Here is a 14367-nt window from a genome sequence, read left to right on the forward strand (position 1 = left end):
CAATAAAGTACCTATCAGCAAAATCAGAGCTAGTAAGTAACTTGTCTCTCAAACCTTCTGTGTGGAATAGGATGGGATCATCTCACCAGAGACTGACAGTGGTTTTGTGGGCTCCAAGAGCAGTCACTTGACTCCTGCAGCACCCAGTCTTCTCCACCAGATGGCCACAGCGAGGTGAGCTACTCTTCCCCTCCTTCCCTCTCCCTCCACCCTCAGTGACTCTGCTGTAAATCTCACAGAACCTCAGGTCACATCCCTCACTCTCACTCTCACACACACAGTTCTTTACCGTGCCCTCACAATGTCCCTAGTTGCCTATCAAACTCCTTCCCTGTTTTGTTCCTAAAACAGACAGCTTATGGGTTCCCTTGTAATCTTATCAGTGTGTGTTCCTGTCTTTGTGTTCCCTTCCTCCCCCCTGGCTGTGTAGCCTGTCACTCCCAGAGGAGCAGAACTCAGGGAAGCCCCAGCACACAGCCCCTGTCCCCTCCTCCTCCCCCTCACACAGACCTCAGAGACCCCCCTCGCTGGAGCACAGTGGAGGCTCTCCTCTCAGCACCCCAAGGAGGGTAGGGGGCTCTTCAGGGAGAACCAGAGGGGGGGCGAGGAGGGGCACCTCAGCATCCAGGTTCCCCCAGCCCTGGGCTGGCAGTGGGACCAGTGAGTTTGGACCAGGCAGTGACCATAGTGAGTCCATGCTGTTCTGTCTATAACCGTCATATTTATGTTAGGTTGCAAAATGTGTTCTTACATGAAGTGACTGAGAACAGGGGTTGGAACCGAAATCATTTTCCAATCGTTTCGTTTCGTTCTGAACAGAACCATACATTTTTCCGTTCCGTTCCACTGTTCCGACCAGCTAAATAAAGTTCTGAACTGGTTCGTACCAAAAAAAAAAGCACTGGTTTAAATTGTTCCTTTTTAAACCAACATTTTACATTTAGCTCAACATTAAATGACTTCACCAATCAGTGTGGATAGAGCTGCTTGCTATGGAGCTAGTAATCGATGTAATCTGAATAGGAAAGTCGTTAAGAGCAAATTGTATTTTGCCGTAACAGCATGGTTTAGACAAAGTTAATCCATTCTTTTAAACATCTCTCCCTAATTTCTGAGTCATGCTTGTAACATCGTCAGTAGCCCACACACGCACAACCCACTGGCAAAGAGTTCCAGCTGGCAGGCACAAGTGGAATACTTTTTTTAGTGACAGAGTGAGGGCTTTGCATAGGCGTTTTGTTGGGATTTTTGTGGGACTGGAAAAAAATGGCCGGAACTTAAAAGAACGCTGTTAACCGATTTCCATGCTTTTAAAAGGACGGTTCTGTTCCAGAACAGTATGGATCACTTTAGATCACTCAAATAATTTCGTTATTTTCCGGTTTTCGGTTCTGTTCCCTGAACCGGTTCTAACCCTTGCTAAGAACACATAACAACATTGTGTAATGAAGCACTAATATCTGTCAGTCTCAGTGGCGGCTCCTGAAAAAATTCTCAGGAGGGGCAATTTTTCTGATGATTTAGGTGACCTACACACATTTAAAAAAAGATATGTCCAGCAACAACATGAAGACAGGGGCAGCATATAAGTCAATACCAGAAGCATTTATTGACTGATCTCAAAAGTGTTGGCTTACCAGGGTTGGTGGAGCCCTCAGTTTCATCTTTGCCTCGCAAAGCTAACTCAAACACTCCGCAAAACTTCACACACTGGATTAGCCGGCTGAGGATGTGGCGGTTCTTGCTAATGTCGTAGTAAATATATTTGTTATAGTGAATATGGAATATGATATGTTGAGTAAAATGTTGTGCTAAGATCTATTTAGGTCAGGAGCTGGTTATAAGTTCTGTTCCTATCCAATAACAATGGACAAAAGGGTCCTATCTTGTCAGCCTTGTCAGCAGGTGGCCAAGGACAACACCCACGCCATAGGCCTCTCAGTTCTTCCAACTCACGAGTTCTTGCTCTGAGGACACACACACACACAAACACACACACACACACATCATCACTGTTAACACACACACACACACACACATCATCACTGTTAAACACACACACACACACACACACACAAAAATCCCCTCTCTTAGGCTGAACATTTGAAGACAGAGAACCCGACTCAGAGCCAATGCAACAGTGACAGTAGCCTGCAGGGGACCTCGCCCAACTCATCAGGACCAATCAGAAGATCAGAACTACTAGATTGAACCTACTTCATTTATTGCATAAAATGTCTGCACACAATGTTTCGGGGCTCTCTTCAGATAATAATAATAATAATAATAATAATAATAATATGCCATTTAGCAGACGCTTTTATCCAAAGCGACTTACAGTCATGCGTGCATACATTTTTGTGTATGGGTGGTCCCGGGGATCGAACCCACTACCTTGGCGTTACAAGCACCATGCTCTACCAGCTGAGCTACAGAAAGTGGATACTCATGGATGCGCATTGCAATTGTAAAATGTCAACACAATTGGAGACACCACGTCATTTTTGGAGACATGTTATTGACAGTAAACTATTGTAGATGCGACTGCTAACTAACTAAAACATTTTAGCTGGCTAGCTAATCATCTTAGCTAAATGTGGGGCAAACAATTCAGTTATTTACCGTTAATTTGAGGGATTGGGGTGAAAGAAATCGAGTTACATAGTGATACTTTACGATATACTGTATTGACAATATCGCAATATTTTAGCGCTAGTTGGCTGTACCTGCACCAAAACACCATTATTGTTCCTTCATAGCTTGTTCTCAATCTTTTCACATTGGGAGCCAATTTGTTTTCAGCACTTTTATTTCCATGACTGATCAAAACTCGTTCTCATGGCTTTCTGATCCCTCTGCAACAGACATATGGTGCGCAATAAAATCACAGTATCGAATCGCAATACGTATAGAATCATGAGACTCGCAATGCTGATGCATATATCTTATCGTGAGGTTCCTGGCAATTCCCAGCCCAAGTTCATTTGCCACAACAAATCTCTTCGCTAGCAAACGCGATGTCTTCTCCAAAACGGCAATGTGTCTCCAGCAATGTTTACTTTTTTGACGTTCTATGGCATCTCCACTTTCCAAGCATATATGACCACATGTAATATTTTGGTAAGTGATGCAAATAGTGAACTATGTAGGGCCAGGATGTAAAATATATGTAGCTGCAGCAATTTCTCTTATCTGATATGGTAAGTAATGGGGCTTAATTTATAGCTCCCTAAGAGTTTGACGAACGGGTCCGTGAACGCGATTCCAGATATATTTACCTCTGAATAAACTGCCTTTATTACACCATATCCACATCCAGTAAACTTGTGATTATCAACACTAACCTCATCGTTGTGGCGGCGGACAGCTAGCCTGTATCCCTCGTCATCCAGTTGAGTGAGTGGCAATGTCTTTTTTGTTCGTACCAATTTTTGGAAAATCCTCGGGTGTAGGACTTTCCGCCTTTAGTAGAAACCTGTTGAATTATTAAATTTGGTCTGGGAGGTCCTAATTGTTTCGTTGCCAATTTATCTTCATTTGTTCGCCGACAAAAAGGAACTTCTTTCAAACAATCCACTCTTTTCTCAGTTACGTTCATGGTTACGTAACGTATGACGACAGCGTAAGTGCAAGCCCACAGACACCCATTGAGATTGTATTGAAGGCTCTGAAATTTGAAAAAAATAGATTTTACATGGGAGTCTATGACAGAAGTTCTGGGCGATTTTCAATCTGACTGAAATCGCCCCAAAAGGGGGGTGGAGCCATTTGAAGCACGACTTTAGCCTGATTCGACATTTAGTGGCAGTGTGGCACTGTGGCAGATCAGACGTATAGATTACAACACTGATAACTACTGTTGCCGTGATATAATTGATTAGAAAAAAAATCCCTTCCTTTTCCCGTTTGGCAGTGCGTCGCCCATATCGCCCTATTGAACAGGCCGTCCCTGGTCAGTCTAGTAACTACATAGTCTACTCTGTGTCAGAAGCATGTACCCTCCTGAGAGCAAGTAGGGAGGCAGCAAGCTGGTTGGCTATGTTTCTTTACCAGTGCCAGTTTATTTCATCATCTACCTCTCCCCTGCCCTCTTTTAAAACCCTCCTTCTCTCCTCCATCTCTCATCCATCTCTACTCAGTCCACACTGTGTCAGGAGAGGACAAGGGACGGAGTGACCGTTCCACCCGAACACCCAATCCCCAGCACTGCTACCAGCCAAACCACTCCCCCACTGCACCCAATCACCATGGCGATCCCCCTCGAGCCCTGAGCGCTGGTCAGTTGACCAATCGCAAGTGAGTCTCTCTCTCTCTCTCTCTCTCTCTACAGCAACTGCCATGGCGACAGTGGCACAAACAAGCCCAGATGTATGAGTCCCTTTGGAACGTATTGGCTGGGAGGAGAAGAGGGCTTCTTCACTGCAGCAACAAATACCAGCTCTGGTAATTCCCAGTAGAATCTAGGACGTTATTAGACGTTTGATATTTAATTTCCGTTTATGGTGAGGGTGTTGGCTGGTTGGTGTAGAGTCTGATACATCAAGTGAAATGCCAGAAAACCTGAGTCATTTTTACATTCTGTATGATTTGATTTCATTACAGACTTGGGAGATAGTAAATGTGGAGACTCAGGAGGTATATACATACCCAGTGTTGACTCTTGCATGGTGTGGCACTGCATGAGTGGACCCTGCTTGTTGACTCACATATTAATAGGAATGAGTTTAGCAAAATAATGTGTATGGTTTGGAATGTCAAATCGATTGGTTCGCTGGGTCAATTGTAAGTTTTAACACCTATAACACACTTGTGGTGATATTACTTCAATATTACTAACTACAATATTTGGAACAAGTACTATTACTGATCGAGTTGAAACAAAGTTGTGAGGTAGACAGAGCATCACCACTTCTATATGTACTCATTCTCCTCTGTGTGTGTGTGTGTGTGTGTGTGTGTATCTGTGTGAGTCTTTGTCTTTGTTTTGTCATCATGTGTGATCATTTGTTTGCATGCGCATCTGTGTCCCAGTGAAGCCATCCAGTCTCTGCAAGTGGAGGTGAGCAGACTGAAGGAGCGACTAGAGGGAAGTATGAGACAGACCAACCCTCCCAGTCCTGTCAGAGCGCCCCCCTCAGCCCAGAATGACCACACACACCCTCTCAGCTCAACACCTCGCATTAGGTTGTTATTTTTTTCACTTTAAGTGAGATTTCATCATACATGTGATGCTGTTGAAACAGATTAATTGCCATTTCTACTGTCTCTTAGGGCACTGGTCAAAAGTAGTGCACTGCAGTGGATTCGGAATATATTTTCAGACCCCTTCCCTTTTTCCACATTTTGTTAAGTTACAGCCTTATTCTTAAAATTAAATGTTTTCCTCATCAATCTACACAGAATACCCCATAATGACAAAGCGAAAACAGGTTTTCAAAAATTTTTGCAAATGAAAAAAAACAAACAATGGAAATATCTTATTTAAATAAGTATTCAGACCCTTTGCTATGAGACCCGAAATTGAGCTCAGGTGCATCCTGTTTCCATTGATCATCCTTGAGATGTTTCTACAACTTGATTAGATTCCACCTGTGGTAAATTCAATTGATTGGACATGACTTGGAAAGGCAAACACCCGTCTATATAAGGTCCCAACGTTGTCAGTGTATGTCAGAGCAAAAACCAAGCCATGAGGTCGAAGGAATTGTCCGTAGAACTCCAAGACAGGATTGTGTCGAGGCACAGATCTGGGGAAGGGTACCAAAAAATGTCTGCAGCATTGAAGGTCCCCAAGAACACAGTGGCCTCCATCATTCTTAAATGGATGAAGTTTGGAACCACCAAGACTCTTCCTAGAGCTGGCCGCCTGGCCAAACTGAGCAATCAGGGGAGAAGGGCCTTGGTCAGGGAGGTGACCAAGAACCCGATGGTCAGAGTTCCTCTGTGGAGATGGGAGAACCTTCCAGGAGGACAACCATCTCTACATCACTCCACCAATCAGGCCTTTATGGTAGAGTGGCCAGACGGAAGCCACTCCTCAGTAAAAGGCACATGACAGCTGTGGGGATGTTTTTCAATGGCAGGGACTGGGAGACTAGTCAAGATCGAGGTGTTGAACAGAGCAAAGGGCAGAGCGATCCTTGATGAAAACCTTGCTCCAGAGCGCACAGGACCTTAGACTGGGGTGAAGGTTCACCTTCCGACAGGACAACGACCCTAAGCACACAGACAAGAAATGCAGGAGTGGCTTCGGGACAAGTCTCTGAATGTCCTTGAGTGTCCCAGCCAGAGCCCGGACTTGAACACGATCCAACATCTCTGGAGAGACCTGAAAATAGCTGTGCAGCAACGCTCCCCATCTAACCTGACAGAGCTTGAGAGGATCTGCAGAGAAGAATGGTAGAAACCCCCCAAATACAGGTGTGCCAAGCTTGTAGCGTCATACCCTAGAAGACTCAAAGCTGTAAGCGCTGCCAAACAAAGTACTGAGTAAAGGGTCTGAATACTTATGTGAATGTTTTTGCTTTGTCATGATGGGGTATTGTGTGTAGATTGATGAGGGGAAAAAACAATTGAATCAATTTTAGAATAAGGCTGTAATGTAACAAAATGTGGAAAAAGTCAAGGGGTCTGAATACTTTCCAAATGTACTGTATATAGGGAATAGGGTCCCATTGTCTTTCTTTCACCGTTTTGATTTTGTAATGTTCCTTTGGATGCTTCTCCTCTCCCAGGTCTGCTCAGCGAAGGAGGGATGGTGGTAGAGAGAGGAAGAGGGGCTCCGAGCAGGAGGAGGAGGAGAGGGCTCCGAGGTCAACTCCTAGAAGATCAGCTTCTGTACCTCGACAGCCTCTAAGACTTGAACTGGATATCAGTGAGTTATGGGTTGTATTCCAAATGGTACCCTATTCCCTATAGGGCATTGCTCAAAAGTAGTGCACTTTATAGGGAATAGGGTGCCATTTGGGACTCGCCTGGGACACTCATTGCACTTTACATACATACATACAGTACACTCCACAATACACTTCACAATATACTTCACAGTAGACAATACAATACACTTCTCAATACACTTCACAATACACTTCCCATTACACTTCAACTATACACTTCACAACACACTTCACTATACACTTCACAATACATTCGTCATTCACTAGAATGCTATTTTTGCTGGGTACCCTAGGTATAAGTAATCTGGCAAAATATTGATTTTGTTTGTTTTATCTCCAGCGACAGATTCGGAGCATGCCCAGTTCACACCCAGACCTCGGTCCTCCAGACGTATCCCAGAGTCCCCTGCATCACGTGGCAGAGCAGAGACAGTCAGGAACAGAGGAGCCCACACCAGTAAGAACGACTTCTGTTTGAATATAATAATATATGCCAATTAGCAGACGCGTTTATCCCAAGTGAATGTACATACATTTTACCTACAGGTGGTCCCGGGAATCAAACCCACTATCCTGGCGTTGCAAGCGCCATACTCTATCAACTGAGCTACACTAGGCTACATGCTGATATGAATGTAAAATATCGTATTTTAATCTGTATTGTATTTTGATTGCAGGGCAGCATGTCAGTATGTCTGTAGGTGGATGTGGGTATATTGGTGATGAACCTGACTGTAGAGGGAGGCAGGCCCCTGTGTGTCTACAGTGTGCTCCACAGACACACACCAATGGACACTCTACACGTAAGAGCTTCTCTCTCAGGCTACGTACCAAATGGCATTCTATTCCCTATATAGTGTACTACGCATACGGCTTTGCTCAAAAGTAGTACAATACATAGGGAATAGGGTGCCATCTAGGACGCATTCTCAGTCTGTGGTGTAATGGTGGTTTGTGTGTCACAGTGACAGTCAATACTGTGTCGTCTCCACTCCTTTCTGCTCAGTCTTTATTCTTCCTTGTCTTTTCTTCTGACTGACAGAACAAGAAGAGGGTGGTGGTGACACTGAGGCTATCCACGGTCACACTGGGCTTCATTCTTGTCACTGTCCTATGTGTGGGAGGTCTGAGACATATGGGAACACAAGCAGGGAATACGGTGAGACCTTAACATCAAGTACTCCTATAACTATCTACTGTACACTCGTCATTCCCTCCGGTATGGCGCCGGAGGGAATGGTGTCCGTTTTACGGGCTCCTGAGAAATTGTGCTCTTCTGTGTATTTTTGGGCGCTAATCGTACCTTTTTTTGTACATAATGTTTCCGCCATCGTTTCCTATGACCGAATAGAGCTTCTGGACATCTGAACAGCTACCACTATTTGGATGAGGACTTCTACTTCAATGAGTCGGAGGCGAAAGACATATGGATTATCGCGGACCAGGCCCAAATTCCCAAGAAGGAGGAGACGGCGTTATAGAGGCCAACGTGCGGGATTGCTGACAAGACTTCGTTGGAGAGTGGATAAATTGCCTCTACCCTCCGTTCTATTGGCGAACGTGCAATCACTGGAGAATAAACTGGATGAGCTCCGTTCGAGACTATCCTATCAACTTGATAACCAACAACTGTAATATCCTATGTTTCTCCGAGTCGTGGCTGAACAAGGACATGTATAATATACATCTAGCTGGTTTTTCTATGCATCGGCAGGACAGAACGGCTGCGTCGGGGAAGCTCAGAGGAGGGGGTGTGTGTCTCTTTGTTAACAACAACTAGTGCGCAATCTCTAATATTAAGGAAGTCTCAAGGTTCTGCTCGCCTGAGTTAGAATACCTCATGATAAGCTGTAGACCACACTATTTACCAAGAGAGTTTTCATCTATGTTTTTCGTAGCTGTCTATTTACCACCACAAACCGATGCTGGCACTAAGACCGCACTCAACGAGCTGTATAAGGCCATAAGCAAATAAGAAAATGCTCACCCCAGAGGCAGTGCTCCTAGTGGCCGGTGACTTCAATGCAGGAAAACTGAAATCTATTTTACCTCATTTCTACCAGCATGTCACCTGTGCAACTAGAGGCGAAAAAACTTGAGATCACCTTTACTCCACACACAGAGACGCATACACAGCTCTCCCTCTCCCTCCATTTGGCAAATCTGACCATAGCTCTATCCTCCTGATTCATCGAATGGCATTGAGGAGTTTAGCACATCAGTCACCAGCTTCATTAATAAGTGCATCGACGATGTTGTCCCCACAGTGACCGTATGTACATATCCCAACCAGAAGCTATGGATTATTGACTGGATTTAATAATTTTTGTGAGGAAGTTGTCAGTCCTTTTGATGAAAGAGGGTTAACTGGCGAGCGGCTGCGGCTACTGTGTGTGTGTGACACTACACTAGGTAGCTAGTCGAGTAGAGACGAGTACGCAAAGCGCGCGAAGCACATCCACACTGAGCTAAAGGCTAGAACTGCCGCTTTCAATAAGCGTGACACTAATCCAGATGCTTATTAGAAATCCTGCTATGGCGTCTGACGAAGCATCAAACAGGCAAAGTGTCAATACAGGACCAAGATCGAATCCTACTACACCGGCTCTGACGCTCGTCGGATGTAGCAGGGCTTGCAAACTATCACGGATTACGAAGGGAAACTCAGCCGCGAGCTGTCCAGTGACGCAAGCCTACCAGACGAGCTAAATACCTTCTATGCGCGCTTCGAGGCTAGCAACACTGAACTATGCATGAGAGCACCAGCTGTTCCAGAGGACTGTATGATCACGCTCTCCATAGCCGATGTGAGTAAGACCTTTAAACAGATTAACATTCCCAGGACGTGTCCTCAGAGCATGTGCTGACTGGCTGACAAGTGTCTTCACTGACACTGTCAACCTCTCCCTGACCCAGTCTGTAATACCTACATGTTTCAAGCAGACCACCATAGTCCCTGTGCCCAAGAACACCCCGTAGTACTCACATCTGTAGCCATGAAATGCTTTGAAATGCTTTGAAAGGGCAGGAACAGGCCGGACCGGGCTGGCGACGCGCACCACTGGTTTGGTGCGAGGGGCAAGAACAGGCCGGGCCGGGCTGGCGACGCGCACCACTGGTTTGGTGCGAGGGGCAGGAACAGGCCGGGCCGAGCTGGCGACGCGCACCACTGGTTTGGTGCGAGGGGCAGGAACAGGCCGGGCCGGGCTGGCGACGCGCACCACTGGTTTGGTGCGAGGGACAGGAACAGGCCGGGCCGGGCTGGCGACGCGCACCACTGGCTTGGTGCGAGGGACAGGAACAGGCCGGACCGGGCTGGCGACGCGCACCACTGGCTTGATGCGAGGAGCAGGAACGGGCCGGACCGGACTGGGAACACACACCACTGGCTTTGTGCGGGGAGCAGGAATGGGTCGGGCCGTACTGGGAACACGCACCACTGGCTTAGTGCGGGGATCAGGAACGGGCCGGACCGGACTGGCGACACGCACCACTTGCTTGGTGCGAGGAGCGGGACTGGGTTCCTTTATAAACCCCCGCTCCTTCTGCTGCCTAACCAGCTCCTCTCGCCGTGCCTCTACACTCTCCTTCTCCCTTATAGCCTCCTGTAGCTCCTCCCTCTGACCAAATACTGTAACTCCTGCTCCCTCTGAACCAATAGCCCCCTTAACCTGGTGGCCTCCTCTCCTAACCTGCAGATCCGCCCTGTCACTGCCTCCTGCTGCCTCGTCGTCCACACCGTGTGCCCCCCACAAAAAATGTTTCTTGGGGTTGCCTCTCGGGTCTCCGTCGTCGGCACTGTTGGCGCCGTTTCACCTCTCCTACCTGGGCATCCTCCTTCATCGCCTTCCGGTAGCGGACGGCCTCCTCCTCCGTGATTCTCCCCCAACCGAGGAGGACATCTACTAACGTAACCTCCTGTTTAATTCCCGACGTTTGCTCCTGAACACGCTGCTTGGTCCTATTTTGGTGGGATCTTCTGTCACGATCGTTTACGGACGAGAAGGACCAAGGCGCAGCGTGATATGCATTCATGTTTATTAATGACTAAACACACAGCAAAACAACAAACGAAACGTGAAGTCCAAGGTAGCATACAAACAACATACCTTACACGGAACAAGATCCCACAACTAACAGGTGCCAAAAGGCTGCCTAAGTATGGTCCCCAATCAGAGACAACGAGCAACAGCTGCCTCTGATTGGGAACCACACAGGCCAACATAGATCTATACATACTAGATCTAACCATAGACAATAAACATAGCACAACACGACACAGAAAATACACACCCTGACTCAACAAATACGAGTCCTAGAGTCAGGGTGTGACACTCAGACCATGAAAAACAAGATTCTCTGGTCTGATGAAACCAAGACTGAACTCTTTGTCCTGAATGCCAAGCGTCACATCTGGAGGAAACCTGGCACAATCCCTACGTTGAAGCATGGTGGTGGCAGCATCATGCTGTGGAGATGTTTTTCAGCGGCAGGGACTGGGAGACTAGTCAGGATCTAGGGAAAGATGAACAGAGCAAAGTACAGAGAGATCTTTGATGAAAACCTGCTCCTGAGCGCTCAGGACCTCAGACTTGGGCGAAGGTTCATCTTCCAACAGGACAACGACCCTAAGCACACAGCTAAGACAACGCAGGAGTGGCTTCGGGACAAGTCTCTGAATGTCCTTGAGTGACCCAGCCAGAGCCCGGACTTGAACCCGATCGAACATCTCTGGAGAGACCTGAAAATAGCTGTGCAGCGATGTTCCCCATCCAACCTGACAGATCTTGAGAGGACCTGCAGAGAAGAATGGGAGAAACTCCCCAAATACAGGTGTGCCAAGCTTGTAGCGTCATACCCAAAAAGACTTGAGGCTGTAATCGCTGCCAAAGGTGCTTCAACAAAGTACTGAGTACAGGATCTGAGTACTTATGTAAATGTAATATTTAATTTTTTTAATTTTTAATACATTTGCAAAAAAATAAAATAACCTATTTTTGCTTTGTCATGATGGGGTATTGTGTGTAGATTGATGAGGGGAAAAAACAATTTAATCAAGTCAAGGGGTCTGAATACTTTCCGAATGCACTGTAAAAGACTGCTAAATATACATATATATATATTTGGGGTTTTTTAGGGGGTAGATCAGCTTTAGTATTGCCAATAGATTGTAACTTCCATCAATGTAATTGTCTGCATCACTTCCGCTCCCCCATATATATTTTTTCTGAAATATATATATATATATACATATACACATACATACATACATACATACATACATACATACATACATACATACATACATATATATACATACATACATACATACATACATACATACATACATACATACATACATACATACATACACATACATACAGTACCAGTCAAAAGTTTGGACACACCTATTAATTCCAGGGTTTTTCTTTATTTTTTACTGCCAAGAGTGTGCAAAGCTGTCATCAAGGCAAAGGGTGGCTACTTTGAAGAATCTCAAATATAAAATATATTTTGATTTGTTTAACACTTTTTTGGTTACTACATGATTCCATATGGGTTATTTCATAGATTTGATGTCTTCACTATTATTCTACAATGTAGAGAAATTATAAAAATAAAGAAAAACCCTTGAATGAGTAGGTGTGTCCAAACTTTTGACTGGTTCTGTATGTGTACATATCTACCTCAACATTTACATTTTAGCAGACGCTCTTATCCAAAGCGACTTGAGTGCAACATTATTTTATTTTTTATTTATTATTATTTTTTTATACTGGACCCCCGTGGAAATTGAACCCACAACCCTGGCATTGCCAACGCCATGCTCTACCAACTGAGCTACATCCCTACAGCATATTTCTTGTGTTATTCTCTTTTTTTATTTTTTTATTGTTGGGACGGCCCATAAGTAAGACATTTCACAGTTAGTCTACACCTGTTGTTTACGAAGCATGACAAATACAATTTTATTTTATTTGATTCACTTCCTGTTTTCTGTTGTGTTGAAACGCGTTGTTATTTTAATTGACAACAAGCCTGTGCTGATTTCTGATTCACAGACCGGAGGACGGAGAGAGACATGGGTCCCGCCCACAGAGGCACCCAGCCAATGAGCTCCCCCCACAGAGATGTGAGAGGCGTGTCATTTGCAGCACCGCCCCTTCCCATGCTGGGCAGTGTGCCGCTGGTCCAGTGTGTGCCAGTGTGCCCGCCAGTTCTGTGAGTACTCTGCTCTCTCCCTCCCTCTCTCGCTCTCTCTCTCTCTTTCTCTCTCTTTTTCTCCAGACATGAAAAAGTGGCCATTAGGTTAATTAATAATTTTGCTACAACCCCCTCTTCATCTGCTGCCAACCCTAATGAAATCTCTCAGAGTTAAGACACAAACTCACCACTTAAGTGGTGACAACACGAGTAAGCAGCACACTTTTGGCCAAAATCCTGACTTGAGGAAATAGGTGCTTACATTTTGCATTAATCCTCTAATGGTTTTATTAGTGTGAATATTTGAATCACACATAAGTATCTGTCATCACACATAAGTATCAGCATTGTTTAACATCCCACTTTCTCCCCCTATGTAGTAAGAGGAGTAGTATGTAAGTGTAGTTAGAATCTGTCCTGTTCCCTGCAGGTACTACTCCAGCCCCGTGATAAAGTTAGCTCCATCCCACCGCCAGCCAATCTACATGTCTCTGAGTGGGGGTGTGGTCTCTGGGGTCAGGGATCGTGAGCAGGTGAGAGGTGGAGCTGGCCGTTCCCTGTCTGCTGACCAGCGCTCTCTGAGCAGCTCTCTGAACCATGCCATCGAGGCAGCCAGGGGGATGAGGGAGACCTCCCGACGCATGGCCCGCTCCATCGCCACTGGACTGCACCACCAGGAGGCGCTGTCACAGTCCTGCATGTACTGATGGACCAGACCAGACGTACACGAGGGTCGTATTTATTAGGCAACAAACAACAGTGGCTCAGCACTGATAGTAAGGTAGGGTCTACACACGGTACTTTCTACAGGTTATAGGTTACTTTGTACAGTACATGTTATGGCTTTAGATCAAAGTTTGAGCGGCTAGTGGTCTACTCCCGAGTGGCGCAGTGGTCTAAGGCACTACATCGCAGTGCTAGCTGTGCCACTAGAGCTCCTGGTTCAAATCCAGGCTCTGTCATAGCCGGCCGCGACCGGGAGACCCATGGGGCGGCGCACAAGTCATCCAGGGTAGGGGAGGGAATGGCCAGCAGGGATGTAGCTCAGTTGGTAGAGCATGGCGTTTGCAACGCCAGGGTTGTGGGTTCGATTCCCACGGGGGGCCAGTATGAAAAATACAAAATCAAAAAAGAATGTATGCACTCACTTACTGTAAGTCGCTCTGGGTAAGAGCGTCTGCTAAATGACTTAAATGTATATTGCAATCTCAGGTATCATATAGAAAAAAACACAAGTTAATCTCTTACTCATAAAATGCACAAGAAT

At 45.8% G+C, this 14367-nt stretch overlaps 1 protein-coding gene across 1 annotated transcript in view; it reads left to right on the forward strand.

The window, feature by feature from the left end:
* LOC121582600 (microtubule organization protein AKNA) overlaps nt 1-14042 on the forward strand; it is a 28724-nt gene extending 14682 nt beyond the window's left edge. The window contains exons 12-21 of the mRNA XM_041898523.2: nt 71-174; nt 431-687; nt 4140-4296; nt 5032-5184; nt 6735-6874; nt 7237-7353; nt 7574-7699; nt 7939-8055; nt 12959-13118; nt 13531-14042. Of these exons, the coding sequence (XP_041754457.2) occupies nt 71-174; nt 431-687; nt 4140-4296; nt 5032-5184; nt 6735-6874; nt 7237-7353; nt 7574-7699; nt 7939-8055; nt 12959-13118; nt 13531-13807 (1608 nt within the window). The 3' untranslated portion in view covers nt 13808-14042. The remainder of the gene's footprint in view (nt 1-70; nt 175-430; nt 688-4139; nt 4297-5031; nt 5185-6734; nt 6875-7236; nt 7354-7573; nt 7700-7938; nt 8056-12958; nt 13119-13530) is intronic.
* The last annotated feature ends 325 nt before the right edge of the window (nt 14043-14367 follow it).

The sequence above is a fragment of the Coregonus clupeaformis genome, unplaced genomic scaffold (genome assembly GCF_020615455.1).
Source record: "Coregonus clupeaformis isolate EN_2021a unplaced genomic scaffold, ASM2061545v1 scaf0094, whole genome shotgun sequence".
In the NCBI taxonomy this organism is placed as follows: domain Eukaryota; kingdom Metazoa; phylum Chordata; class Actinopteri; order Salmoniformes; family Salmonidae; genus Coregonus; species Coregonus clupeaformis.